Source organism: Lucilia sericata, unplaced genomic scaffold, assembly GCF_015586225.1.
Source record: "Lucilia sericata isolate MDLA Ls3-8-SP2 unplaced genomic scaffold, ASM1558622v1 Contig000031F_arrow, whole genome shotgun sequence".
In the NCBI taxonomy this organism is placed as follows: Eukaryota; Metazoa; Arthropoda; class Insecta; order Diptera; family Calliphoridae; genus Lucilia; species Lucilia sericata.
The window spans coordinates 824828-852246 of NW_023994069.1; the positions used below are offsets into that span (position 1 = coordinate 824828).

The window sequence follows — 27419 nt, forward strand, 5'->3', positions numbered from 1 at the left end:
AAAATTATATTTTAATAATACTGGAAACTATAGATATTAGGTGCTGCCACATCGAACGAAATAAGATATGAGTAGTATCAAGGTATATTTATTTTATAAGGTAGTGTTAACAAAACAGCTGACTATTTTTTGCTCACATTCATGTTTTTTCGCCGCGGTGTAGAGTTAATGTCAAACTTTGTTTACGTTTGGTTAATGTATGCAAAATGTCAAAGTTTGTTTATATTTTTAATTTGACATTTAAAAGTGTGCTTTTAAAAGTAAAACTAAATTTATAATCAAATTGTGAAAAATTGTGAGTGATAAAAGTGTTATTATTGTGAAATTAAAAAAAAAAACAATGCGTTGTTGCAAAATATGTGGGAAGAAAGTGGAGGCTGGAGGTGGGACATTTTTTAATGTCCTTCTGCTGCAAACAAGCCTTCCACTGATCAGCCGACAAACGTTATTTTAGCATTTTCTTGTCTAGACCGAAGAGTGTTCCTAATAGGGAAAATCATTAAACAACTTTCTAAACGCTGGACAAATTCTTTGGCTACTTACGAAGAATTTTAACAATTTTATTATATTTCAAAAAATCTTTTATTTACAAACAACTTTTTTTTTTTAATTTTTACAAATTCGCCTCATATTATAAATCAGCTGTTTTTGACATTGTGCCTACACCAGAATTCGCCTAAACAAAAACAAATACTGTACAGTGTTGTATTTCGATTCGCCCAAGTTTTTTTGAATTCGCCCTTAACACTACCTTATAAAATAAATATACCTTGAGTAGTATTAGTCAAATACAATTGCAGCGACGACGAATTAATTTTAATTTAATTTCCTGAGATTAAATTCAGTAAATAAAATTTTTAAGCTTTCGATATAGTTAAAACAGTTATTTAATGAAATTATTTGGAATTATAATTCAATAGTTAACAAAAATACGCTTGAATTCAATATTTTATTTAAACCATTCAGTTTAAAACAAATATTTAATTTGAATGATTTTTTTTATTATTTATAAATATTCTTTACATTTAAAATTCAACTAAAAATATTTTTAGTTAGTTAGTTTGAAAGGAGGATGTATATACATCAAATCCGAAGAAATACACCTAGGCCTCTATCGGGCCTGTTGTGTGCTCCTTAACCAGTGCCTCAGGTGGGAATCGAACCCACCACCTCCGGTCTACCAGACTAGAACACTAACCACTAACCTACCGGAGGCCAAATATTTCTTATATTTTTAAAATATAAGAAATATTAATGATCATTCAATTAAATTGTTTCCTATATAAAATAGATTCTTTTAGAAATTTATTTATTGGTATGTAAATACAAAGTATTAGTCTTTTGAATTAAAGAAAGATTTAAAAAGTTAAAACTAAAAGTGAGTTAATTTTAAATAGAATTCATTTTTATTAGATTTTTATTGGATAATGAATTGAATTCCAGATTAAACTCAAAATCAATAATTAATTCCACTAATCCAATGTATGTTTTTTGTCGCTCTCATATATAATGTCGATTATTAAGTTTTATATTTCTTTTACTTCAAATAGTAGAATTTTATGAATAAAGTTTAGTCGATGATCATAAATCTGTCTTGGAACAATATTAATTGTAGGTCATATTGATTCCTGAGTAGTAAAGAATAAAGATTTAACTTTTAATCTTTCGATGGTCTAAAGTAAATCTCTCCCTTAATCCATTTATAATATAGACTAGATTATACTAGTCTATAGATTAGACATTAAACTAGACAATAAACTACATACAGACTGGACTATAGACTAGACTTTTAGTATTATGTTTGTTTATATATTATGATCAATTTAGCTTTTTTTTGAGTGGTGTTACGAACATTTACTTTTAAATAAATAACTATTACTGATATACACAGGGTGTTTCTAAATTATAACATTTATATTTCTGTAAATCTGGCAGCATAAGAACATCTGTTTAATTTTTTTTTGTTTACTTCGGTTAAAAAAAATTGCAAATTGTAAACAAACAAAATAAAGAAATGTTTAAAAATTTCTTTATTTTTGCGATTATAATATCGTTTGGAGCCTTTTTATATGGAATACGCCACATATTTCTTGAAGTTGAGGAAAATGCATGTCGCATGACTTATATGTTTGGAGTTCCACAATTTTCGGTATCACTAAATTATACAACACAAAATGGACATAATTTTTAAAATATTCTTTTTATAGAAAGTAACTTTTGACGAAAATAAACAATATAATCATTATGGATTGTACTATTATTACGAAGGAAGATTGCAGAAAGATGTCAATAATTTAGTCTTAAATGGAGCACCTGTAATTTTTGTACCAGGAAATGCTGGTTCTTATAAACAAGTAAGTTATAAAGAAACATACATTAGGGGCAATAGGATGTATGGGATTATTTTTTACAATTTGAAATATCCTCTTGAACACTTTACCAATATCGGTAAGCTCTAAGCTGTGTCTCTCTGAGGTTAAAGTTATACACCTTCCAAAAGGAAAGTATGATTGCCGAGTTTATATTTTATTTCGTCATTTTGCCAATAAATCCCATATTAAGTAAAACTATTAATTATTGTTTTTCTAAGGTACGGTCTCTGGCATCAGTTGCACTAAGAAAGGGTATGGATAATGAACGCGGCATTCATTTGGATTATTTTACCAGTAAGTTTTAAATCTAACTTATAAATGTAATTTTATTTATTTTAATCATGGTCACATTAACTTTTTGTAGTTAATTATGAAGAACAGCTTTCTGGATTATATGGAGGGTATTTGGAAAACCAAAAGCAGTTTCTACGACTTTCTATTTTGGCGGTACAAAATTTATATAAAAAATCATCAAATATTAAAAAGCAGGTAATCATCATTGGACATTCAATGGGAGGAAAGGTAGCTCAAGCTGTACTGGAGGAAACAGATATAGCACCATACATTAATACAATTATTTTTATATCTACGCCTCTCGATAAACCAGTAGTAGATTTTGATTCAAAATTAAATGAGTTTTATGCATACAGTGATCGTTATTTATCCGATAAAAGAGTTTCGTATGTGCCAAATATTGACACAAATGTTTGTACAAATTATAATCATCGCATACCGCTAAATAAAAATGAGTCACAACGTTTGGATAATGTTTTAATGATATCTATAGGAGGTGGTAATCGAGATCTTTTGGTACGCGATGCTTTAACCACCTCTAAATACAGTGATATTCATGCAATGGTATGTATCATTTCAAATATTTTTTCAGTAAGATTCAAGTTATTATTCAATCTTTATAATAAAGACACCTTCAATACCAAAAGTTTGGTTAAGTTGTGATCATTTATCAGCCGTCTGGTGTCTTCAATTGGTGATGGTAGTGAATCGTTTCATATTTGGTATATCAAATATTGACAAAAATAAAAATGTTTTCTTTGTTGATGACAAATCTCTCCGTATGCAAAACGCAATTAACTATTTTGTAGTAAGTAATTGCAATTCATCTTAACTTTCATTTTCTAGTTTTATTGTTTTATAGAAACCTTTAAATAAATATAAATCAAATGAAATTTATTTTCCAAAATCTACCATTGATGCTACATGGCACGAAGATTCCAAAATTGTTTATAGGAAACTATTTAAAAACGGCCTGCGTGCTGGGTATAATCACATGTTGCCTATTTCAAAATATAAACAATATAAGGTAAACGTTGCAGATTTCTAACAAAAAAGAAGCTTTTATTATTTATTTTATTATAAAAACTTAGAAAATTTTCATAGAAATCAATAGTTACGATGAACTAACAGATTGGATTTATGGCTGTACAGCAACTAATGTTACCAATAGCAACATTATTAAATGGTAAGTTTTAAATGTTAATTTATCATAATTTTATTTATTTACTGGGTTTTTAAAAGTTTTGAATGTAAATTTAAATTTAGTAATTTCTTAATGTAAATTTCTGTTTCTATGCAGTGATAAGGGATCATCACTTTCTCATAATATTCAAAACGTAGCTTCACATGATAATATTCGTTCAATGGTTTTAATCGATTTACAACATTTAAATAAATATAATCCACAATGGACACATATTATGATAAGATTCTTACCAACTAATAAACCAGTAAGTTTATATATTTTCTCATATACACATGAAGTGTCTGAATAAAAAAAATAATATAATCCCCTTTAGATAACATTTAAATTAGATGTCTACAACAAAAAGGAAAGAACTTTTATTATCAAAGCTCCACGCTGGTTTTCGTTTGATCGAAAAACCATAATAAATGAAACCGTCTATGGTAACATACATTACGAAATTTCCATTGAAGGTACATGAATATTGAAAACATTCTAAATAGTTACAAATTAATATGAACACTGTTTAAATTGTTAGGCTTAGACGAACCTTTTCCAACACTACAGTTTGATATTGAGCCGATTGGTTGTGGAGATAAGGATTTTAATGTAGCCACCAAACTTTGTATACCTTGGGCACGTGGTTATGAAAGATATAGTCATATAACGTAAGTATATTTATATAATTTCAAATAAAACTATATAATAACCTCACATGTTTGTAGACAACTATCTAGAGAAAAAAGTATTTATGTAAATGTGCCCATGTCAGCGCCAATTCACTATAATACTTCAGAAAATCCAGTGTCTTTGGAATTATTTTTGGATCCCGTATGTCGTTATCAGATAAGGTAGTTTTGAATATTACTAAAACTGTAAAATTACTATTTACATGTTTATATTTAAATAGTTATAAATTTTCAATTGCTGGAACTATGTCTAAAATTGTCCAAGAATTCTATCATTGGATTCCAGCTCATCTAACAGCAGTTCTCTTCGTGGTACTAAGAAATCAAATTGTTAAATTTCAAAGTGCAGAAAACACACTATTTGTTAAACCATATGCAGGATTTTTTCAATGCAAATCATTGTACATTATAACAGGTATGTATGAAGTCTGTCTGCTACAAATAATTCTGAAACAAGTAAGAGTTCTATATTCGGCTGTGCCGAATCTTATACACCCTTCACCATAGTGTGTTAAACAAAAACTGTCAGTACGTATTTTATTACAAAAAATCAAAGTCAAAAAATACCAGTAGGAAAACGAAAAAGTACCAGAAAGTAGCCTTTTATAGATTTTAATGTTTGATTAAGATGTTTTATGTTTCTACATTCAATATTATTAAAAATATATGTTGAAGAACTAAAAAGTAACCTTTTATAGGTTCTCACTTATTCCGGGTTCTACATGCTTAATTTCATATTTCTACTTAGGTTCAATATTATAGAAAATTCAAAGAGAACCTTCTGAAGAACGAAAACGTCCCTTTTATAGGTGATCATCTTCTCCGGGCCCTAAATGCACAATTTCATGTTTCTAGGTTCAATATTATGGGAAATTCAAAAAATACTTTTTTTGAATTTTCCATAAATTTCCGAAAAATTACCAAAAAAAAATCCCTTTTATAGGTTATCACTTACTCAGGGCCCTACGTGCTTCATATCATGTTTCTAGGTTCAATATAAAAAACTCAAAAAGTACATTTTGACGAACGAAAAATTACCAAAATGTCCAATTTTATAGGTTCTCCTCACTCCGGGACCTACATGCTTAATTTCATGTTTGAAGCAGTTTCATCCGTAACGTGTTGCTCTGCTTTGTTCTTATAAACAAGCAATTACAATAACAAAATTTACCCTATGATTAGCAAAAAAATTTGTGGAAAAAGATGTAGTATTTTCATCACAACTAGTAACCCGAAACCTATGAATTTTACATTAGCGTTTCATTGGAGGGATGTTGTTCATTTTTGACAACTTTGGACTACATCTAATCTTATTTTGAGAAGCAGTAAAAATCCAATACATATTTGGATGTCAAAAATAGACCGCATTCTTTCAATGACATGCTTATGTAAATTTCATTGGTTTTTAATCTGAATTTGATGTACTTCGAATATGTTATTTGTAGTGATTTTTCTACAACTCTTTCCTCACTTTCAACTGGGTTTTGCAGCTTGACTGTCAGTAAAGATTAGGATATCTCTTTTCGATTTCCTATGATACCAGAGCCAGTTTGTTGCTCTTTTTATGGCTGAATTGGGCTACAATCAATGCTGATTCCGAAAGTAATCTTGAATCTAAATTTTAGAATGTAAATGCTTCCTCTACTCGTTCTCCTCCTATTTTATTATACGCAAATAAATCATGAAAATATCCTCCCTTCTTTTTGAACAACTTTATTTATTTTTTTGCTGAGACTTTTCTATTCACAATGTTGCTAGTCCACCACTAATTTTTTACCATATTTAAAAAAAGTTTGTTAAACCCAAAGTATAATAATGTTAAGTCCTTCTAATACTTCAAAAAATATAAATTTATTTTAAGGTTGTCGTCTATTAAAAAAGTTGTTGCTACCAGTTAAATTCTTGCCAACGTTTGATAAAACGGAATATTCGTTTTATGTATCAATTATAATACATAGTACTGCTATTGTCGCGTCAATTATTTTGGTTTTTACAATTTGGACAATTTTAACATTTAATGGAAATATTCTTATGAAAATTGCTCTTAGGTAAGAAATGGTATATGCTGTCTGATAATTAAAAAAAAAAATAATAATAATAAAATTATTGCTTTATATTTGTAGAATAACTCGAATATCGGTGACATCGTCTGATGTTTTGGTCCAAATTATTTCAACTTTACCTTTGACTTTTGGAGTCTTATTTATATCTATAGCATTTGCAACATGTAGTGGCATTGCTCTTATATTGGCGTCAGTATTTTATTTCATTTTGGTATGTATTCAAAATATCTGTGGAAAATCCTTAGATTAATTATTTATGTATATTTTTTTAGTTATCTAATGCATATAAGGATTATTTGGAAAATTGGGCATGGGAAAAAGCAACTGGACTCTTTCGAAAGTTACGCACAAGCAGAAATGATCCAAAACAGATAAATTCCGATCAAACTATAGTTCCCGCTGCAGAAGCACAACATGAACATGAAAATCAGGAATCAAATGATTACTTCCAAGGACTAGAAAATTTTCCCTTTCACATAACAATGCTATTATTACTCGTCATAACGTCAGCATTAAATTTTGGCCTTTCAATTGCATGGATAAAGTCCCATTAGTGAGTATTAAATATAATCTTGCAAATACTTTTTCTTCATCAATTATTTCCTCTAATAGTTTGGGTCATGTTGGTGAAAATCTTCCCGATCCATTTTTAATATCCACAATTGTTGTGCTTTCTTGTTTAAGCATATTATTACAATTAAATGCACCACATAAATCGTAAGTAAACTATTTTTGGATATGAGCTGAACCTGAAATATTTGTACATTTTTCTTTTTTTTTAAGTTCTGGTTATCGTGTTGTTGCGGTTGTACTGTACTTTTGTGCCTGTTTGTGCATTATCTATTGTCAAGAGAACCTATATCGTTTGAATTACATAATTGCATTTATCTATGTCATTGTTGCGTTGCAAGAGATAACGCGCCGTTTGATGCTTTGGTTTGGAATTCAATTTTGAATGTTGCAACGAAATTGGTTAATGTATTATTAATATGTCTAGTCTTTGTATTTTTATAGTTTTCGTTAATAAATTGTATTTTTGTTGAATATACTAATATATTTTTGAATTTGAAATCTGTTAAACTAATCTCTAGGTTAGGTTGTGTAAGTTTATTTTATATGGTGAACTGGCAAAATTAGCGAGAACATTCGGATGTAATTTGACCCAATGTGGTGCTATTACTATTATTCCTTCCATGGTTCCTGAAAGGACTATCACGTACATCTAAAAGAATTTGATAAGATTCGTTAGTGTATCCGACTCTATATTAAATGTATCCTTTATATTTTGCTAAGTGAAGTCAAACCAAGGATAATAGTTAGTTACTGCAGCCTTCACATCCATGTTTGCTCTAGCTCGTGTTGTAAAATCTAAAACTATACAATAATCTTTTTCAGCATCATTGTACAGAGTGAAGTGGGATTGGTTAAGCATTTTATTATGTAATGAAAATTATGTGGACCTTGACCATAAGTTAGACATTCGTTAGGGACGGCACGGTCTATGAGCGACCAATAGGCATCAAGCCTGTTGCTCTATCCTGGCGGTGGGCAATCTTTAAGTACGACATTTAGTGACGTTTATATGAATGTCGTTCAAAGCTTCATAATACGAGGTCTGATACAATGGACATACATACATACATATGTAATTACTTATGTTTTCCTTGTATATATGAAGAACCGTCCAGATCTGCCTCAGGGGTGCTCCCAACTGTGTGATATTTAAGTTAGGTTGACTCCTCCGATTACATCCCAGAAGGTATTGTTCTGTTAATATTACATTGTATTCTTTGACTGTCAGAAACTTTGTTTTCTCGTGTAGATGATGTTCCGAGTTTATTAGTAAGCAGCCCGTTACAGTTCTTAGGTAGCTTTGATTGTTTCTCCACTAGAGCAGCATAATTAACCACTAAATGGTCAATCGTTTTATATGTTGCTAATAAGGTTTCTTTTCCCATATCCGCAGTTCATATGTTGTTTCGCTCCCTAGTATATTATCATACCCAGGCTACCCAACACAGTTTCAATGCGTGTTGTTCTTTGAGAACCTGTAGCACTGACGGCTGACTACCTTACGGCCATACTTAAATAAAAGCGTTGAGTCCCATAAACATGTTATGAAAACAAATTAGATGTTACGCAACGCTTTTAGTTATGTCCGTTAGATCTAATACTTCTGTTTCACAGTACCTTTATAGCATTAATTATTGGTATTATATACATGTACATATATGCATAATTCTTACTGCATCGGTCACTGCTAAGATTTCAGCTTCAAATATGCTACATTTATCATTCAGTCCAAGACTAGACACAGTCTAAATTTTGTAAAAAATATGAATACATGAACAATTTCTTAGAGCCATCTATCTGTATACACATATTTATGTATGTATATAACCCTCCTGATATCATTACAGTTAAAGTCTCTAATAATTGTAGTGTCCAGTTTCATAAATTCTTAGTTGTTCATTCCGATTAAGTCTAATTTGAAGCCACCCCAATAATCTTACACATTGTCTCAGTAGCAGTCTCAGTATTCGTGCCCTGATATGCTCAATGTAACGACTATTTACTTTCACAAAATACAATGCATGATTGCATGTATTCATTATAGGCCACCATATAATTGATCCATGTGTGAGAATTGGTCTTACTTAGTATCCCAGCAAAAACTAATTGATGTCATGCTTTACAAACGTAAACAAATTAAACAAAAATGTAATTACATATTTTTCGATTTTATAAACCAAGTATTTCCTTACAAATGAAAACCCAGTTAATAGTGAGGAAAGAGTTGTAGAAAAGTCACTACAAATAACATATTCGAAGTACATACATACATCAAATTATATGCAGCAATCAGAAATGTTTGCAGACGGTAGGACTAAAGTTTGTAAATTTCAAAGATCTCCATAGACTCTATGGCATAGAGCGATAAAACAATCTTTTAGGGCCAATCTTTAGGTGAAAGATTAGTGATTAAATTAAAATTAATCCTCGAAAGATGTTTTTGAGTACTCAATTAGTTGATTTTGTTTCAAGTTTAAGCGCCCAATGGAGGTGGTTTAATCTTAAGTACGAAATGCAAAAGTGTAAACAGCTGATGCAAAAAAATTAATAAAATTTTTATAAATATAAACATTAAAATGTTCTATTTATTGATTAGTATAAATTATGGACACTTCAAAATACATTTTTTTGTTTTTAATTTAAGTTTTCATTGTTTGTTTGACTTTAAAGTTACTCAACTGTGAAAGAACAGCTGAGATTTATTTGGCCTGTTGTAAAAACATAACGCCATGATAGGAACCGCTAGTGAGTTTAATAAACTATAGTAATTTCCTTAGCTGTTATTAGGGTGGTACGATATTTGACAGGTAGTTCAACCGCCATATGGTAGAGAATGTAGTTCGGTGTGGATCTTAGCAGACCAAGACCTTGTCTTAGGAAGTTGTTAATATGTTTAGTGATCAGATTTGATGCGTTTTTACCCATGTTGGCAAAAGTAGAAATAGCATATTCTATTCTGTGTCTTATGAAAGATCTATATATTTGTAATGCTCTAAAGGGAGCAACGCCATGATTTTTATGGTTTAAAATTCTATAGAAGCCGCAGGTTTTCTCAATACTATCCATTGACGATTTGATATGATTCATAGGAGAATTGTTATTGGCAATCAATCTGCCCAAAAACTTAATAGTTTTGACCTCAGGTATCATTGTAGAATTAATAATGAGATTCAGAATTCGGGGTCTGTTACTGAAGTGAATGGCCTTAGTTTTCTCAATGTTAAAGGAAAGGTTCAAATCTGTACAACGATCATAAAGTTCATTCAAATTTTTGCAGAGATTATCGGAACTGGGCACACCAAGATTTTCCTCCAATCATCTGGGACCGTTCCGTTTTCCCAGTGAATGTTGATGTTATCAAATATTTTCCTTCTGCCGATATACCCAATTTTGATTAGAATCTTATAGGATATACCATCAAAACCCATGGCCGAATCCGGGTTGCGGGATAAAATGTAGTCCTCGAAAACTTTATGGGATAATTTAGGGATCGATAATGATGAATTGTTCCATGGGATAACGTCCAGTAAAGGGTTGGATGTTGGACTATTATCGGATTTAACGATTACATCTAGAAATTCCTTGTTCTGATGTTCATTCCATGACTTGTTAGATTTCTTGGGCTGTTCGTATTTCTTGATTTTGGCTAGTTTCATCCACATTTCTTTGATAGATGCCGGTTTGGTTAAATCATCCAAAAGATTGTTAAACGCTATTTTCTTTTTGCTCTGAATATACGGGTTGAGATTTGTCTCAGCTTCCTTGAAGTTTTTAAAGTCAATTAAAGATTTATTTTTGAAAAAGCGAATTCGCAATAAGTTGCGAAGATTAAAGAGGCGACTTGCCTCTTTATCCCACCATGATTTGGGCTTAAATCTGTTTTCATTGTCCAAAGTGATAGCATTTTTCTCTCTAATTAAATCGATTGATTTTTTCAAATCATTTAAATCATCATTAATTGTCAAATTTTCAATATCGTTATAAAATTTGTTCTTGTTTATGAATCTGGTTGCTTGTTTGGTTTTAGTGTGGAAAAAACCAATAATTATTGGTAAGTGATTACTTCCAGCAATTTTGGAATTTACTACTTTCCATGATAGATCAGATTTGTTAAAGTTATAAAATGCAATGTCCAGAGCTGACGGTCGAGAATTTGGCGCCACAAAAGTATTTGAACCATTATTTATACACATGAAATTGGACAAGAAAAGAATATCTTCAATGTGATCTTGAGAATTGGTATTCCACAATTTTGATTTGGCGTTAAAGTCTCTGCAAATCAAAGTTCTGTTTTTCTGATTTTTGCCATAATCGAATATTTTTCTAGAGTCTGATGCAAATTCTTCCAATGTCGTGTTGGGTGGATTATAAACGCATATGATGGTTAAATTATTTCTAAGGTTTATCGTAGTGATTGCAAGAGCATCACAATTGGTATTCAAGTTGTTAACGAAATATTTAATTTTTCTCCTCAGAATCCAATTCCACCAAAACCGTCTCTTCTAATTTTACAAATAAAGTTGAAATCATTTAGACTCGATGAAGAGTTATCAGATAGCCACTTTTCATAAAGTGCGGCAATGTCAATGTTGTTGTTGTTCATAAAAATTTCCAGAAGTTCTTTGTTACCTTTCTTCTTAAGACTCTGAATATTATATTGTAGTATTTTCATTTTGATGGTTTAAATTTTAAAATTTTTCTTTTATAATGGAGTTATTAATTCTGTCTGCTTCTATGTAATTCATACCCCTATTGACCTTTTCCCTCATAGAAATCAAAATTTTCCTTGATTGTTCTGTATCAAATTTACCATTCGCTCAATCTGAGATGATGTTTGAAGTATCCTTGTAAACCTGTGTTAGAATATCCATTGCCTTATTATAGTTGTCCGATTTATCACACGTGACTGTGTCCATGGTTTCAAATTCGCGGGTTTCTGAAGTTTCATTATGATTGAAATTATTATTGCGATTGCATGGTAAATGTATTTCATGCTCTTTTATAATCCTTTGATGTTCACGTGCCAATTTACGAGCATTATCATTTTCCCTCGTCCTATTAGAAATGTTCCTAGTCACTTTCGCATAAGGAAGTAATTTGTGTATATTCCTAACCGCTTCAATGTGACCGCTTCACTCGCAGCTGTTATTTTCCCTGTTAGATGTTCTCAGGGGAGGAAAATCCTCCGCACCATCCAAAATTTCGAATCTGTTAGAAAATACACTAGTCATTCTGGTTCTGGCCCCCTTTATGGTTAAATTTTCGATAGTCATAAGCTTCTTAAGAGCATAAGCCTTTGTTCTAGCTGGACAGTTTTTAAATGTGGGAGGATGGTTTCCTTTACAATTAGGACACATCAACTCTGAGCAGTTTTCCTTAGCATTATGAAGGTTATAACATTTTCTGCACAATTCCATGCTTTGTTTGCAGTGTAGCGCGAAGTGATTGTATCGAAAGCATCGGTAACATTGTACAAATGGGATAAAATATTTTACCTTAATTTTAGTATATCCATAAATAATTTCCTTTGGAATCTCATTGCCTTTGAAAATTACTTTCATATTATTCGTCGGCACTGAAATTAAGTCGCCGTTATCATCTTTTCTCTTCCGAATTATTCTAAAAACATTAAGGATTGCGATAGGTGAGTCCACAGAATTTAAAAAAGCTTCATCCGAGATTTCACTGGGAATGTCAAAAATTATGCCAGTTTTGGACACAAAATGGGCGAAAATCTTTGGGCTAAGATCCTTTGCCTTGATTTCAGTATTTTCCACGAAATTGTTGGCTGCAGCAAAATTTTTAAAAGAGATTTTGCATCTGCCAAAACCAATTTTGGATACTTCTAATACTTCAGATATTTGCAGTTCCAATATTATGTTACAAACCGAGATTGCATTTAAGTATTTTCTCATACCTTTGTCATCGTAAGCGTCTAAATAAACAATGTATGGGCCCTTGTGGCTCTGATCATAACGATAAAGGTTCTCAACATTAGAAGACTGTTCCCTATTCTCACTATCGTCCGAGTTGCTTGAACCCGCGCAAGCTTTCATTCCGTCCACGTCCGAGTTGGCCGTGACCGACTTACCTGAATTTTCTCCCATAATCGCAATACCCATCGTACCAGTGGTTTACTTCCTCTTCCCCACATTGTCTTCTCCTTCTTCCGGAGGGCAAGAGCCCCCCGATGATGCCATCCTCTTACACCCAAGCAATGTTAGTCAAAAGGTCCAATGATGAAGGTGAATGAAGATTCAAAGATGAAAGATGATGAAGTCAATCAGTACCGCACAGTTCAGTTACAAAACAAGAAACGCGTTTTCACAAGATAGCAATCCAAAAATTTCCACAAAAAAAAAAGACGCCACCAAAAAAACGGTAAAAATTAACTGTTCACAAAAAATTCCACAAATCAAAGGTTAGAGTGAGACAGCAAATCAGAACACAAAATGAGTACGTCTTAACACGACAAAGTTTCACACAAGAATCGTAAGTTTTCATTAATTTTCATATTAAATTTACAATTGTCTTCTTCTTTTTTATAAAATATGCATTGTTTTGATAACAAACAGTGACATTTTCTGTTGTTTTGTATGGCAACACTGCGAAGTTTAATCTTGTACTCAAAAACATCAAAGGGGATTAACATAAGATTAAATTTATTTTTAGATTAACTAATCTGATTATTAATTGGCATTTGATTACCATCTCAAAAACCCGCTCTTAGAGAATTAATAAATATTTTACTAACCAGAAGTGATGTTGATCAATATATTTACTATAAAGTTGTGGATAAGGAAGTGTTGTACAGTGAATCAACTAAGTTTTTTGCCTACCTTTTTTTAAGAGAATTTCGTTTTTTGTTCATAAATAAAATTCAAAAAAACAGGTAAAAAGTAAATTTATGTTTTCCAATTGAAAATAGAGATTGTGTAGAATGGGAAAACCAAGAAAAAAATATTAAAATAAAAATGTTGGTGCATTTGTTGTTGCATTTTATTATTTTTCATCAGAATTTGCACGTCAATAAAGTATTTTGCATATTGAAATTTCCAGTTAATTTCGTTGGGTTTTTCAAATTATTTTTTAATTGCTTTTTGAAATTTATTGGTTTATTGTTAGAATGACACGTGTTAAGTATTTTTCAATCGTAATTTTCAAAAATCATATCCTTATTGTGTGAAACTGTGTAGTTATTCGCGTTAAAAATGTTTAAAGGGAAATAATGAGGCAATTCAAATATAAAAAATTAGTTTAGATTTTTAGAACAAGTATAAATCAATGGAATTCAATTATGAGATGTTTAATCAATCATTAAAAAATATAAAATATAGAAATTGATGAATTAACACAAAGAATTATTAAAAAAAAACGCACTGAGTTGTCTTTCAAAATCTTTAACTGCCAAAGGAGAGCGACTTGTATTCAAGCAAAAACCATTGAAGTCCTCATTTATCTTCTCCAAAGTCCATATACGAACTTAAAAGAACACTATGTTTAAATTTAGACCTCTAAACAGACCTTAGGTTGCTTGGAAACAATATAACGTGAACTATCGTGTGGTACGGGAAAAATACTTAATTTAGGTATTTACAAATAGAGGCGGTTCTCATCACCTAAGATCACAAAAGCAATATTTTTCAGCTAATACATACACTTATATGTAGTTAGAATCTAAATCAAGAATAACTATCCAAATCCAGCTACGCCTACTGCATTTTATTCATAAAATAATGCATTCAAAATATGAGGTAGAATATCAAAATTCTAGCATGTAATAGTTCTATAGTGGTATACGGTGATATCCCCATACTTAAAGTGGCTAGGATAGTACTTAGTGTTAGCTTTATTGAATAAGAATCAATATTATACAATTCTAAATAAAATTCACACAGTACTCCCCAAATAGATGGGGTTTCCGTAGTGTAGTTTTTGTTTATCAATACAAAATGACCAAAAACCCAGATTTTTTTTGTTATAATCTATAGATTTATACCCCACTAATATTTTTTTCTAGGTCCAAATCCATTGATTTCCTAATATATCATATCATATCATATCATATATCCAATTCAAAATTACTTATTATTTTCGAAATTTAATCAAAGAAACGATAGATTTCATGTTAAGTCAGATATTGAAAAATTCTTATAGGTATATAGGATAATAAATCGGCTAAGAAATGTCCAAACTTAGTCGTTCCACTACTAAAATATCTAAAAAATGTTATTCTAATGTATAGGAGTAATAAAAATATGAAATTTTATAAAATAATGCAGCAATATTAAAAAAATTAACAAAAAACCTAAAAGAGCAAAATACTTTATTGATCTTAAAAATTAACAATACGTTCAGATTTTATCAAAAATCTCGTTAATTAATATCACGATTTTACTTTTTATGGTAGAAAATTAAAATATAAGATATTCTTTAAAAAATACAACAAACAAATTGCTTTATTTTGCTAAAAATAATTGTTCAGATAAAGTTTTTTCTTAAAATTTATAAAATTTTACATAGGCAAATTACTTAATTGATTCACTGTATATCGCCAAAAAGTATGTGTATAACAGATGACGTAACTATGGAACGTATATATGCTAACTATAGTTGAAAATCTTGGAAAACCTCACTGAGAAGCCGTTAAAAATAGGGTTTTGTTAATTGATAGATACAATGCTAGATTTACGAGTTTAAAATAAATCAAGAACACAACTATTTTGTATCCAATTCATTGTTAACACCTGTACGATTACCTGGTAAATTAAACTCATTACCAAGAAATGTATGATATAACCAATAACGAAGTTGTTTTTTCTGCTGCTTGTTTAAAAAAATATAAAGAATGAAAGAAAAATCTTTATGTATCACATTGCAAAATGCGAGAATTATTTATTATTAAATTTTTTCTTGAATTTTTTTATTTACACATATGATGCACTTGGCAAGTATGAATTGAAATTAACAACAAAAACGTATAATATTTATGTACAAAAATTAAGATTTATGATTTTGAAAAATAAATTAATAAAACTAAAAAAAGGATTATAAGTTAATATGTATGTAATTCGAATCTATGAGTTATGTATGTATGTAGATATAAATAAATGAAAAATTTCTTGCAATTGGGTATTAAAAATTTATTGCTACTTAGATACAAAACTACTTATTTTCAAATGGTTGGTTGTTTGTTTGGTTGTATGTATATATATATATAAATAATTATAATTTCATAATAATAATTCTCATTTAGTTTGTGTTTTATTTGTTCTTTTTAAATTTATTATTAGGTTTATTTGTTTTTATTTTATTTTTCTTGTTATTATTGAAATGTTTACATACATTTACAAGTGTATAATTCTAATCTGTACAAATCTAGTCTTATTTTGTAAAAAGTTCATTAAAATCATCGATGATCATCACACAATATTAATCATCAATATTATTATAATTATTATCCTATATACTCATACATACATACAAACATACATACATATGTATTTATATGTATATGAGTGCATGTATGTATCCATTTACTAATGTATCTGTATATAATAATCATTTATTTAAATATATATAATCTATGTATTTATTTGTTTATGTACTTATAGTTTGGCAACATTTTAAATTCGTTGCATTTTCAAGTGCTTGGTTAGATTTATTTTCATTTCTTTTCTTTCCATTTCCATTTCCGTTTCCATACGTTTCAAATTGTTTTGTTGAAGTTCATTCCAAAGAAAATTGTTTTCTATTGGGCCCGAAACATGCAGTTGTGTTTTTTTGTTTTGTTTTCTTCTTCTTGTATGTAGTTAACTAATAAATAGTAAATAATCTAAAGGAAGCATAGATACCACGACATTGTGTTATTATGTATTATTATTTTTATTATTGTTGTGTTTTCTTAAAATTAAAGAACGTTCAGAATCCCTTGAAGGTCTCAGAAGTATGTATTACTATTATACAGGCGAATGTCGTAGTGTCCAGTTTATAAAATTTTTCTGAAATATACAAAAGAAAATTATAAATTTTTAACTTTATAAATTGTTTCAATTTATCAATCATTTATCAAGTTTATAATAAATGAATGAAGCCCTAAATAATTATTAAATATTTAAAAAATAAAAATATTTTTTGATAGTTAAAGAATGATTTACAACCATAGGTCATATCTCACATAGCATTCTAACATGTTCATTCACTGCTCGCTTGTCCATTGTAAAGGACAATTTATTCAATATTTGTAGTAGCCTACAAACTCTAAATTCCGCTTGGACACGATCTACTTAACCACAGTTCCCGATAATGCATAACCGTCCAATATGTCCAGGATACATTGATAACGTGGCCTATAACAGAAATCGGTAAGATAAGGGACACTCAGCTGCGAGTGCCGCCTCCTATCTTATATATGTTTCGATTTAAGGGATGTCCAGCAATGTTTGCAGAACATTGGTTGACGTAGTGCACCTGGTACCACTTATACCTAACCAACACTCTGACCTCCCTGTAGTGGTCTTATGTTACACTTTTTTGTCCAAAGAAGTTTTCCATTTCGAACATCGTTGTGCTTTGTTTCTATATGGAATATTCATTTTGCCTATTAAGGATTACGTCTAGGTATTTAAGTCTGTTGGAATTATAAGAAAGGTAAAATGCTTGTTGAATAATCCAGGATTTTGAAATATTTTAATTTATATAGAAAGAATTTGCAAACATCTTTTCATTGAAACAACATCTCTTGACAATACAATTTCACGTTTATTTGGATTCTATAATCTGTAACCGATTCCATTTTATGCAGCTATTATAAACTTAAAATGTGATAATTTCAGCTGGAGTTTTATTATAAGACATAATTAGCACAATAAACATTTATTTAGGCGAAGTGGCCAAAAGCGGTTATAGGACACGTCATCAATGTATATATGTATGTCAGGTGTAAGAAAGCTTTAATCGAATACTCTCTCAGAGGTAAGGTTTACATCATATGGGTACCAGGCCACTCGGAAGTAGACGGTAACGAAAGGGCGTATTTAATAGCTTTGAAGGGAAGGGAGCTCGTGGTAGTTAACCTGACAAACGAAAAACCATTCGACGCAACAAAAGCTGAATTTAAAAATATGGGTGAGAGAGTGGAGAGGACAGTGAAACTCTGGATAATTTTTTTTTTGCCACTGTCACGCATTCGTCGAAGTTAGATCCAAGTATCTTGGAAGTGATGTTATTCAGGAAATAACATTCCTGACTAACACTGATTGGAAAATTCTTAGGAATTACGTCAAGGAAACTGAGTTTCTGAACATTGAAAAATAATACATTCAGAGAACAAATATTTTTCCATGAAAAGGAGCGCGCAACAGGCTCGATAGTGGCCAAGGTGAATTTCTTCGGATTTGATGTAATAAATCCTTCTATCAACCTAACCTAAGTCTCAAAGTAGCAATTTTCTTAAGGCGTTATGTTCATATTGTTCACTTTAAAAGGTTTCTCGTTTGTTTTCCGAAAACGCATTATTAGCAAAAACACTCTTCACCTACGAAATCATCCATCTGCAATTTTATTCAGCTTCTTCATATCAGTAAAATCGATTTTTAACGAAATCCAATTCTTCTATGTAGTGTACTACATCATTAAACACAGTTTCCAATAATCTCTAATACTCTTAAATCATGTCAGCTAAGCGGAGTAATCATCATCATTAGCAGTGATCATCATTGACAGATGATCTTACAAGTCCACCAATCTCCAACCCGTGTCATATGGTTAGACATGGGTTTAACCATCGATAAGAATTTTGGTCTTCGATACCACCTCCCCTCTATTTGCGCGAACCTACCACCAATCTATTGGTAAATAAGTTGTCCCAACTTGTAGGCAAAGAAAATTTCCATGTAGTCTCTCTACGGAAAGGAAACATTCAGGAAACAAAAATACAGACTTATTCAGAAAAGTCTTTTAGAACAATAGTTGATAGTTTTGATTCTGAGAAAAGAAATTATTACACGTATCAACTAAAAAGTGCAAAGGGTTTGACAGTAGTTATCAAAGGTGTAGACAGCTCTGTACCAACTGATGACATTAAAAAGGCGCTAGAGTCTGAAGGTTATGAAGTGAAGTCCATTCACAATATATTTAACAAGGACAAAATTCCCCAACCAATGTTTAGAGTTGAAATTACTTTTAACTCTTCACAATTGAAAAAAAAGGGTGATACTCATCCAATATACAGTTTAAGATATCTTCTCAATCGCAAAATAACTGTAGAGGAACCCATTAAGCGCAGAGGTCCTCCTCAATGCCTAAATTGCCAAGAGTTCGGTCACACCAGAACTTTCTGCAAATTACCATCTGTTTGTGTGAGATGCGGAGACATCCATAAGAGTCAAGATTGTCCTTACCCAAAAACAGATAACAATAAAAGAAAATGCAGTAACTGTGGTCAAAATCACACTGCTAACTATCGCGGATGTCCAGTATATCTACACATCCAACAATCAAATAAGGCCAGAAGACCTTTATATGCTCAATATAAAGCTTCTAACTTCCCAAGCCTTCCTAATACTTCTAGTGCTCAATATAGAAGTATCACAAATAAAAGCAATCAGAATAAATCGTATGCCCATACGACAAAAGAGGGTTCCGTTACCCAAATGAATGCAAATCAAACTTCTAGTGCCCAATATAGAAGTCTTACAAATAAGAATAATGAGAATTTGCAATCAAACAATGAAAATAATGCCCCATTATTTTCATATGCACATGCATTAAAAGAGGGTGTGCCTGCACCCGAAACAAATTCTCAAAGCTCTATTGAGAATCTAATTCAAACCATGAACAGTTTCATGGCAAATATGCAAAATATGTTTCAACAATTAATGCAGAATCAAAGCATGCTCATGCAGATCCTGCTAAATAAAAAATGAATTCTCTAAGAATTTGTTTTTGGAATGCTAACGGCCTTAGCCAACACAAGAATGAAGTAGAACAATTCCTGCTACTTCAGGAAATTGACGTACTACTCGTCTCTGAAACACACTTTACCCTAAAGAATTGTTTCAGAATTAATGGATACTACACTTATGATACAAAACATCCAAGTGGCAGAGCCCTTGGTGGAACAGCCATTTTAGTGAGAAAAAATATTAGACATTTCCCAATGCCAGAATACAAAAAGGACCATATCCAGGCCACCTCTATAAATATACCTGATAGTCGAGTTACAATATCTTCAATATATTGTCCTCCTAGGTATAATGTTAATCGAGAGCAGTTTCTCGAATACTTTAAAACTCTTGGCCCAAGATTCATAGCAGCTGGTGATTATAATGCAAAACATACATTTTGGGGCTCTCGCCTCATTACTCCCAAAGGCAGACAATTGCTAGAAGCAATATCGTACAACAGACTAGATGCCATATCTAGTGGCCAACCTACCTATTGGCCTACAGACCTCAATAAGATTCCCGATCTAATTGACTTTGCTGTAATCAAAAATATAAAACGAGAATTTATTTCAGTGATCCCTTCATTGGACCTCTCGTCAGACCACTCGCCTACAATTTTAACGTTATTAGAAACCCCAAATAAATTGGAAAACTATTGTTCTTGTTTCCCTAACAAGAAAACGAACTGGTTAAAGTATAAAATGTATGTTAGCTCACACCTGCCACAAAACATTTCATTGAAGAATGACCATGAAATACAATTCGCTGTCGATATATTTACGGATATCTTACAAGATGCTGTCAAAGTGTCTACACCCCCAGTCACCTTGGGAGACTTCAAAAAATCGAAATGTCCTAGGAACATTGAGTCTCTTATTAAAGAAAAGAGAACACTCAGACGTCAATGGCAACAATCACGATCTCCAAACATAAAGGTTAAACTTAATCAGTGCCAAAGAAGACTTCACATCGCTTTAAAGGATAATAAGGAATCTAATCTGAGAAATTATCTCAAAAACTTAGACCCTACTAAGAAAACAGAATATAGTCTCTGGAAAGCTGTTAAAAATATGCAGTGCCCTATTGCATATGAGTCACCTATACGCCTCCAGAATGGTCAATGGGCAAGAAATACGTCAGAAATAATTGAAGCATTCGCCAATCACTTGGAGAATGTGTTTACTCAAAATGATACAGATTCTTCTATTAGTGCTAACATTATAAATAATGTGGTTCCACACCCAATAAAATTCCGGTTCTCTACCGTGAAGATGACAATCAAAGGTCTAAAGGCAGGAAAATCACCTGGTATAGATAAAATTACTACCACGATGATAAGTAACCTGCCCAATTCAGCACTGAGAATTATTTTGTTCATCTTTAACTCGATGCTACGTATTGGATACTTCCCTAACTCATGGAAAGTATCCGAGATTGTTATGATACCAAAACCGGGGAAAGATGTCACTCAAGTGACATCATACCGTCCCATTAGCCTGTTGTCTTTATTCTCAAAACTTTTTGAAAAGTTATTGCTTGAAAGCCTTTTAGTACACTTTAACGATAATCGCATTATTCCTGGCCATCAGTTTGGTTTCAGAAGAAAGCACAGCACTATCGAACAGGTACATCGAATAACAACTCTTATTCGGAAGGCCTTCGAGAGCAAGCAATATTGCTCTGCATTATTCATAGATATTTCTCAAGCTTTTGATAAAGTCTGGCACGATGGACTAATACACAAAATTATCACATTACTACCTGCGAATGTTCACAAACTGCTTAAAAATTACATATATGAAAGATCTTTTCAAATCAGATCTAAAGATGTGATCTCTTCACGTCGAAAAATATCTGCTGGAGTACCCCAGGGGAGTATTCTAGGTCCGCTCCTATATATTTTATATACTGCAGATATGCCAACGAGCGCACTGACTCACACATCTACATTTGCGGATGATACCGCTTTTGTAAGCATGCATGCAAACCCTTCAATAGCTTCTGAACAACTCCAGTTTCACATCGGCGAATTGGAAAAATGGCTGGACAAATGGAAAATAAAAGTCAATGCTACAAAATGTACTCACGTTACATTTACTTTAAGAAGGGAAAATTGTCCTCCCGTGCAGATAAACAATATAAAAATTCCTGAACAAAGCCATGTGAGATATCTTGGTATCCACCTTGATCGCCGCTTAACATGGACTCACCACATTGAAGCCAAGGTTACACAAATAAAATTAAAGTCAGCTCAATTGTACTGGCTAATTGGACCACGGTCTGCTCTAGACTTGGAGTACAAAGTGCTTTTGTACAAAACAGTTATAAAACCGATATGGCTATACGGCATTCAACTGTGGGGAACAGCCTCCTCATCTAATGTTGAAAAATTACAAAGAAAGCAGTCAGCACTGTTAAGGTCAATAACAGGTGCCCCGTGGTACATTCGCAATAGTAATATTCATAGGGATCTCAATGTCCCCATAATACGCGAGGAGATCAAACTCTCTTGTTTAACCTACCTGTCGAAACTAATGGATCACCCAAATCCCCTTGCCAGGGAGTTGCTGTCATTTGAGGGTCATAGACGACTGAGAAGAACGGAAACATTGGATTTTGCCAGATAATCAAATTATCGAGAACTTTTGTTGAAATTGCAGTGGCAATAACGACGTTAGTTATAGTTTAGGTTAAGATTTCAATACTTATTGTAAATTTCTATGTAAGAAAGATTCAATAAATAATAAGTAAAATGAAAAAAAAAAAAAAAAATGATACGCCGTTTACGCTTTTTACCTAGTCACAGAGAAGATTCCAGGGATCTAGTTAAGCTTTTCAATTGGTGTTGTGCTACTTCCATGGATATTTTCACAATTTTGAAGACTACAGTCTTAGAAGCGAAATAAGGCGTACCTTTTTTATTGTCAAGTCTAGCCTTGGGGTCCTAAACGAGTGCCCTCAGGGTACCCTTTCCTTTGAAAGATCTTCCACTTCACCAAGGCCAGTTCAGCTTTTTGGCTGCCAAGAATTACCAAAATGCGTTCATTCGCCAATTTACTACCTTTTATATAGAAAGTGCACTTTATGAGCACAGGACCAGCCCAAGTGTTGCGGCGTCCTATGGAGTATGCTTACTACCAGCAAGTTCATCAGGGTGTAAGCACATTGATGTGATACCAATCTCTGCTGATTACCACGATTAGATCAATATTATCGTTGACCACATCTTCCAATTTACTGTTGTAGTCTATACAGCAGATATTGTTCTGATATTCTGGCGTAAGATGAGAATCTTTTTCAGCTTCTTTTTCCGTATTTAGACAACTTTACCTTCGGGGTTGATTTGGTTGCATTCATAATAGCTTTTGTTTTCTCAATTGTGCGATTCTGACTCGAGACTCTTTTGAGAAAGGTTTGGTTGGTTTTCGCAGTTTATTTCAAGAGCTCCTCATCTCTTTTTCTCATTGTTCTTGGAATTGCTTTTTGTGTTCTGCTCCTTGGGAGACCTGTTTATTTTTTTGCCTCAGAAGTTGTGAGATAACTCGAACTTCTACATTCTTCTCTATGCCAAAAAAAAAAAAACGTTGTTGGTGGTCGATAGCTTAGCTATGATGTCATTCAACGATTTTACCATTTGTTCATTTCACTTATAGATACATTTTCAGTTTCTTCTCTTATTTTCAAAATACCGTTATAACAAAATTGCAATATGTCAACAATATCTTTTAGATCACCCATAAGTTATTATAAGCGCTATTGTAACTAAATATTAATAACTCAAAATCGAATGTTTTGAAAAGTATCTGCCGTGTTAAAATTTTTCAGATAATTATAACATACACCACTAAATATATTGGGGGGTATTATGAGTTTGTGCTAATGTTTGTAAAGCACAAAACTATTGGCCCTATACCCACCTTAAATTATACCAATCGGTTTTGAATAATTTCCTGAGTCGTCCGTCTGTCGGTCCATTATTTCACGTTGCCCTTTTTCACCTTGTTCCATTCGGGTTTTTTAAACATGCATCGTACTAAAGTCTTTTATATTATAAACGTAAAAACTGAAATAAAAATTACATTTAAATTTAAATGTGTTACATATAACCTCTTTAAAGCCATTTTTCTCGAAACGACTTTTTTGGATTATGCCAGTCTTAAAGTAAATGAGCGATATGTTTGCATACTATTTTTATAGTTTAATAAATAATTCTGTTAATTTGTCAATAAATACTTACCATTAGTAGTAATGTTATTGCATTTGATATGTTGGTCCATTGTTTGCATTGATCGTTCCATAAATATTCGCATTTGATTGTTGGCAAATAGGGTGTGAATCCATGTCATTATGAATGGGGTTGATGTAGGAGGATAAGTGCACTCACGCTCGCTCAACGTCTTCTTCTTCGTCTTAGTGGTCTTCATCTCAGTCGTCTTCATCTTGGTCGGCGTCTCTGTCATCGTCTTCATAGCTTGGTGTTGATTGGGGTGCTCATGTCCTTGTGTTGGGGAGGTGTTGTTGATAACTCTACATGTAGTGCTCTCCAGGAAACATCGACTATCAGTAACCAAACCCCGCCGAACCGTGTCCAGTCATCGAAGGTGTAACGCTACTAACAATACCTAATGGTGTGGCTGAATTAGTTGTTTGTCATTGTTGTTGTGCAGCAAATTTCATACGTTTTTGTTTTTGTCTCTGATTGCAGAACCAGACTCTCACCACATTCTTCTTAAGGTCCAGCTTCTCAGCAATGGCAGCTATCTTCTCCCCAGATGGCCTCGGTTGTACGGCAAAGTACGCTTCCAGAGATCGCTTTTCAGGTGCCGCAATGGAAGTCCTTTTTCTTGAAAAAAGACTCGATATAGATTACTCGATAAATGATATTCAAAGTGTAGTTGAAAATGATTCCCTCTTTTCTCTGTTCCAATATGTAAATATAGACACACATACTCTTCAATATGTATCTATGTATGTGTTTTTGATCGTGTGTATATTTGCATGGATTTGTTAGTTTTTGTCATTTACTAAGATAATTTAAACGAAACTTATAAAGAAAAAGTATCTTTCCTACTTATTAAGGCTTTTCGGTCTTGAAACTCATATGTTCCTATTGCTCGAATATTTTTCATTTAAAAAGAAAAATTACTATACCGGAATAAAGAAGTGATAAATTGTCTACTTTATTTCTGACTCATATGTTCCTATTGCTCGAATATTTTTCATCTAAAAAGAAAAATTACTATACCGGAATAAAGAAGTGATAAATTGTCTACTTTATTTCTGATTTCTTAAATTATCTAATTAATTTTTTTACACTTAAATGAAGATATAAACTTAAAAAATCACAAATTTCAACTCCATAATCTCTCAAAATAGCAGTTTATACAGATTCCTTTCCCTAAATAGTTATAAAATCACATAAAATCATATTTACTAAAGAAATGCTTCAGTGATTCAGTAAATCGAAAAAACGTAGAAAAGTCAATCAAACTAAGTCACTTAAATTTTGAAGTTGATCGAAGTCGTCAAAGTAATCGAATTTAGTGTACTCGTGTCTGTGTAATTTACATATTTTAAAATCTTTATAACCAATAAACGAGTGTGTATGTACGACTGAATATATAATGACTTAAAATATATCCACGCTACTCCAGTAATAGCTAATCAAATTAAAAAAATGTCCAATTTAAAAATAATCTTTTAATGATTATAATATTGTGTTAGCTACTAATCTGACAACTCAAATATAATACTCATATGTCGTTATTTATCAATTTTGAAGATGAATTTAGATAAATATTAAGAATTCTCCAACACTTTTCAACTGGAGTTACGTAAATGCCTTCAACAGAGTACAGATACATGTAAGATGGAATTTTGAAGGGCTTTAACTAAAACGCTGTCTACCTTTTCTTTTCGCCAGCAGGAAGTACACTTGGGGCATCGGGATCTCGTCTTTTGTTTTTCGCCTGTGCCTCGGCCTCTTCAAGCCACGCTTGTAAAATAGGCTTAAGCGCAATCATATTATTGTGCGACAGTGTTAGACTCTCAAAACGACAGATTGTACTTTGTGAAAGTGCCCCAACTCCAGGTAACTTTAAATTCGCTAGTGCTTTACCAACATCCGCTTGTGTGACTCCTATTTAAATTGATATTCAAGATTTTGTGTGTTTCAAAATTTTATTTTTAATTTAATGTTACGAAGAAATCTTAGTTTCATAATACTTATTTAGCTGTTTACCTAGTTTTATTCTTCGTTGTTTAAATCGCTCGGCAAAGGCTTCAAGTTCTCTAGGATCTGTATCGGTATCCGGATGTAGACCCGCCGCCGCTACTGCGGCCGTTATCACAGGATGATGTACTGCAGAATGACCATGGTGACCTTTTTTTGATAGTGACAATTTTTTTTAAATGTAGTAAATGTTTTAAAACTACAATAACTTTGGGCTAATAGAAAATAGTTATTTAATGCATACCCGCAGAATGTCCACTTAAACTACTTGGATGATGATGACTCATCATATGGTTCATACTATGGTAGGATCCATGTAAATGTTGGTGCGTAGGTGTTAAAGGCGTTTCTGAAATGGGGGCGAGTGTTGTCATTGAACCCGTTGGATCCAGCATATCCAGTTGGTCCATGGAATGATGCATCTGTAAATATAGGATAAAGAATCAAATATTGTACCTATAGATATAAACTATAATATAATGTAATTATACCACTATAGAGGGAAGGGTATTATTCGTTTGTGCTGATGTTTGTAACACACAAAAATGTTGGTCCTACACCTTTAAGTATACCGATCGTCTCAGAATCACTTTTTAAGTCGATTAATACATGTCCGTCCGTCTGTACGGCTGGCTATCCATGTAAACCTTATGTGCAAGCTACAGGCCACAATTTTCAAGATATTTGGATAAAATTTTAATTTTTCGGCACAGGGACGATGCCTATTGAAAATGGTTGAAATCGGTCTATTATTTCACCTAGCCCCCATACAACCGATTCCTTCTGAATTTGGCATTTTAACTCATAACTATGTCAAATATACTACTATCTTACCAAAAATTGGCACAACATAGTTTTATATAGGCATAAATGACCATGTCCATATTTGACCCTAACTCCCATATAAATCCTCTTTTAGAAATTTAGTTTTTCATCAATAAATTGCTTAAATACATCGGAATTAAGGTAAAATTCAAAAATTTTTTTATGAAAAATAAATAATTTTTAAAATATTCCCATGGTGGGAATCATATAGTCGGCCATGTTCGACTATATTTTCTTA

General features: G+C 31.9%; 2 protein-coding genes across 3 annotated transcripts in view; one reads left to right on the plus strand and one right to left on the minus strand.

The window, feature by feature from the left end:
* The first annotated feature begins 1935 nt into the window (after nt 1-1935).
* Nucleotides 1936-7652, plus strand: LOC119611507 (GPI inositol-deacylase). The gene is made up of 17 exons (XM_037967117.1): nt 1936-2149; nt 2208-2354; nt 2591-2666; nt 2737-3230; nt 3295-3474; nt 3529-3693; nt 3758-3852; nt 3967-4117; nt 4187-4325; nt 4391-4520; nt 4578-4703; nt 4763-4956; nt 6403-6589; nt 6665-6815; nt 6877-7157; nt 7217-7321; nt 7388-7652. Exons 1-17 carry the CDS (start codon nt 2015-2017, stop codon nt 7557-7559), a joined length of 2928 nt encoding a protein of 975 aa, XP_037823045.1. The 5' UTR covers nt 1936-2014; the 3' UTR covers nt 7560-7652.
* An 8792-nt stretch (nt 7653-16444) lies between these two features.
* LOC119611529 (inhibitory POU protein) overlaps nt 16445-27419 on the minus strand; it is a 61452-nt gene continuing 50477 nt past the window's right edge. Inside the window, exons 4-9 of one of the 2 annotated variants that reach the window (XM_037967145.1) lie at nt 26601-26778; nt 26366-26506; nt 26032-26263; nt 24804-24967; nt 24362-24746; nt 16445-17178 (exon numbers count right to left, since the gene is read on the minus strand). In XM_037967145.1, coding sequence (XP_037823073.1) covers nt 24685-24746; nt 24804-24967; nt 26032-26263; nt 26366-26506; nt 26601-26778 — 777 coding nt within the window. In that variant the 3' untranslated portion in view covers nt 16445-17178; nt 24362-24684. The remainder of the gene's footprint in view (nt 17179-24361; nt 24747-24803; nt 24968-26031; nt 26264-26365; nt 26507-26600; nt 26779-27419) is intronic. The other variant, XM_037967151.1, reaches the window with a different exon arrangement.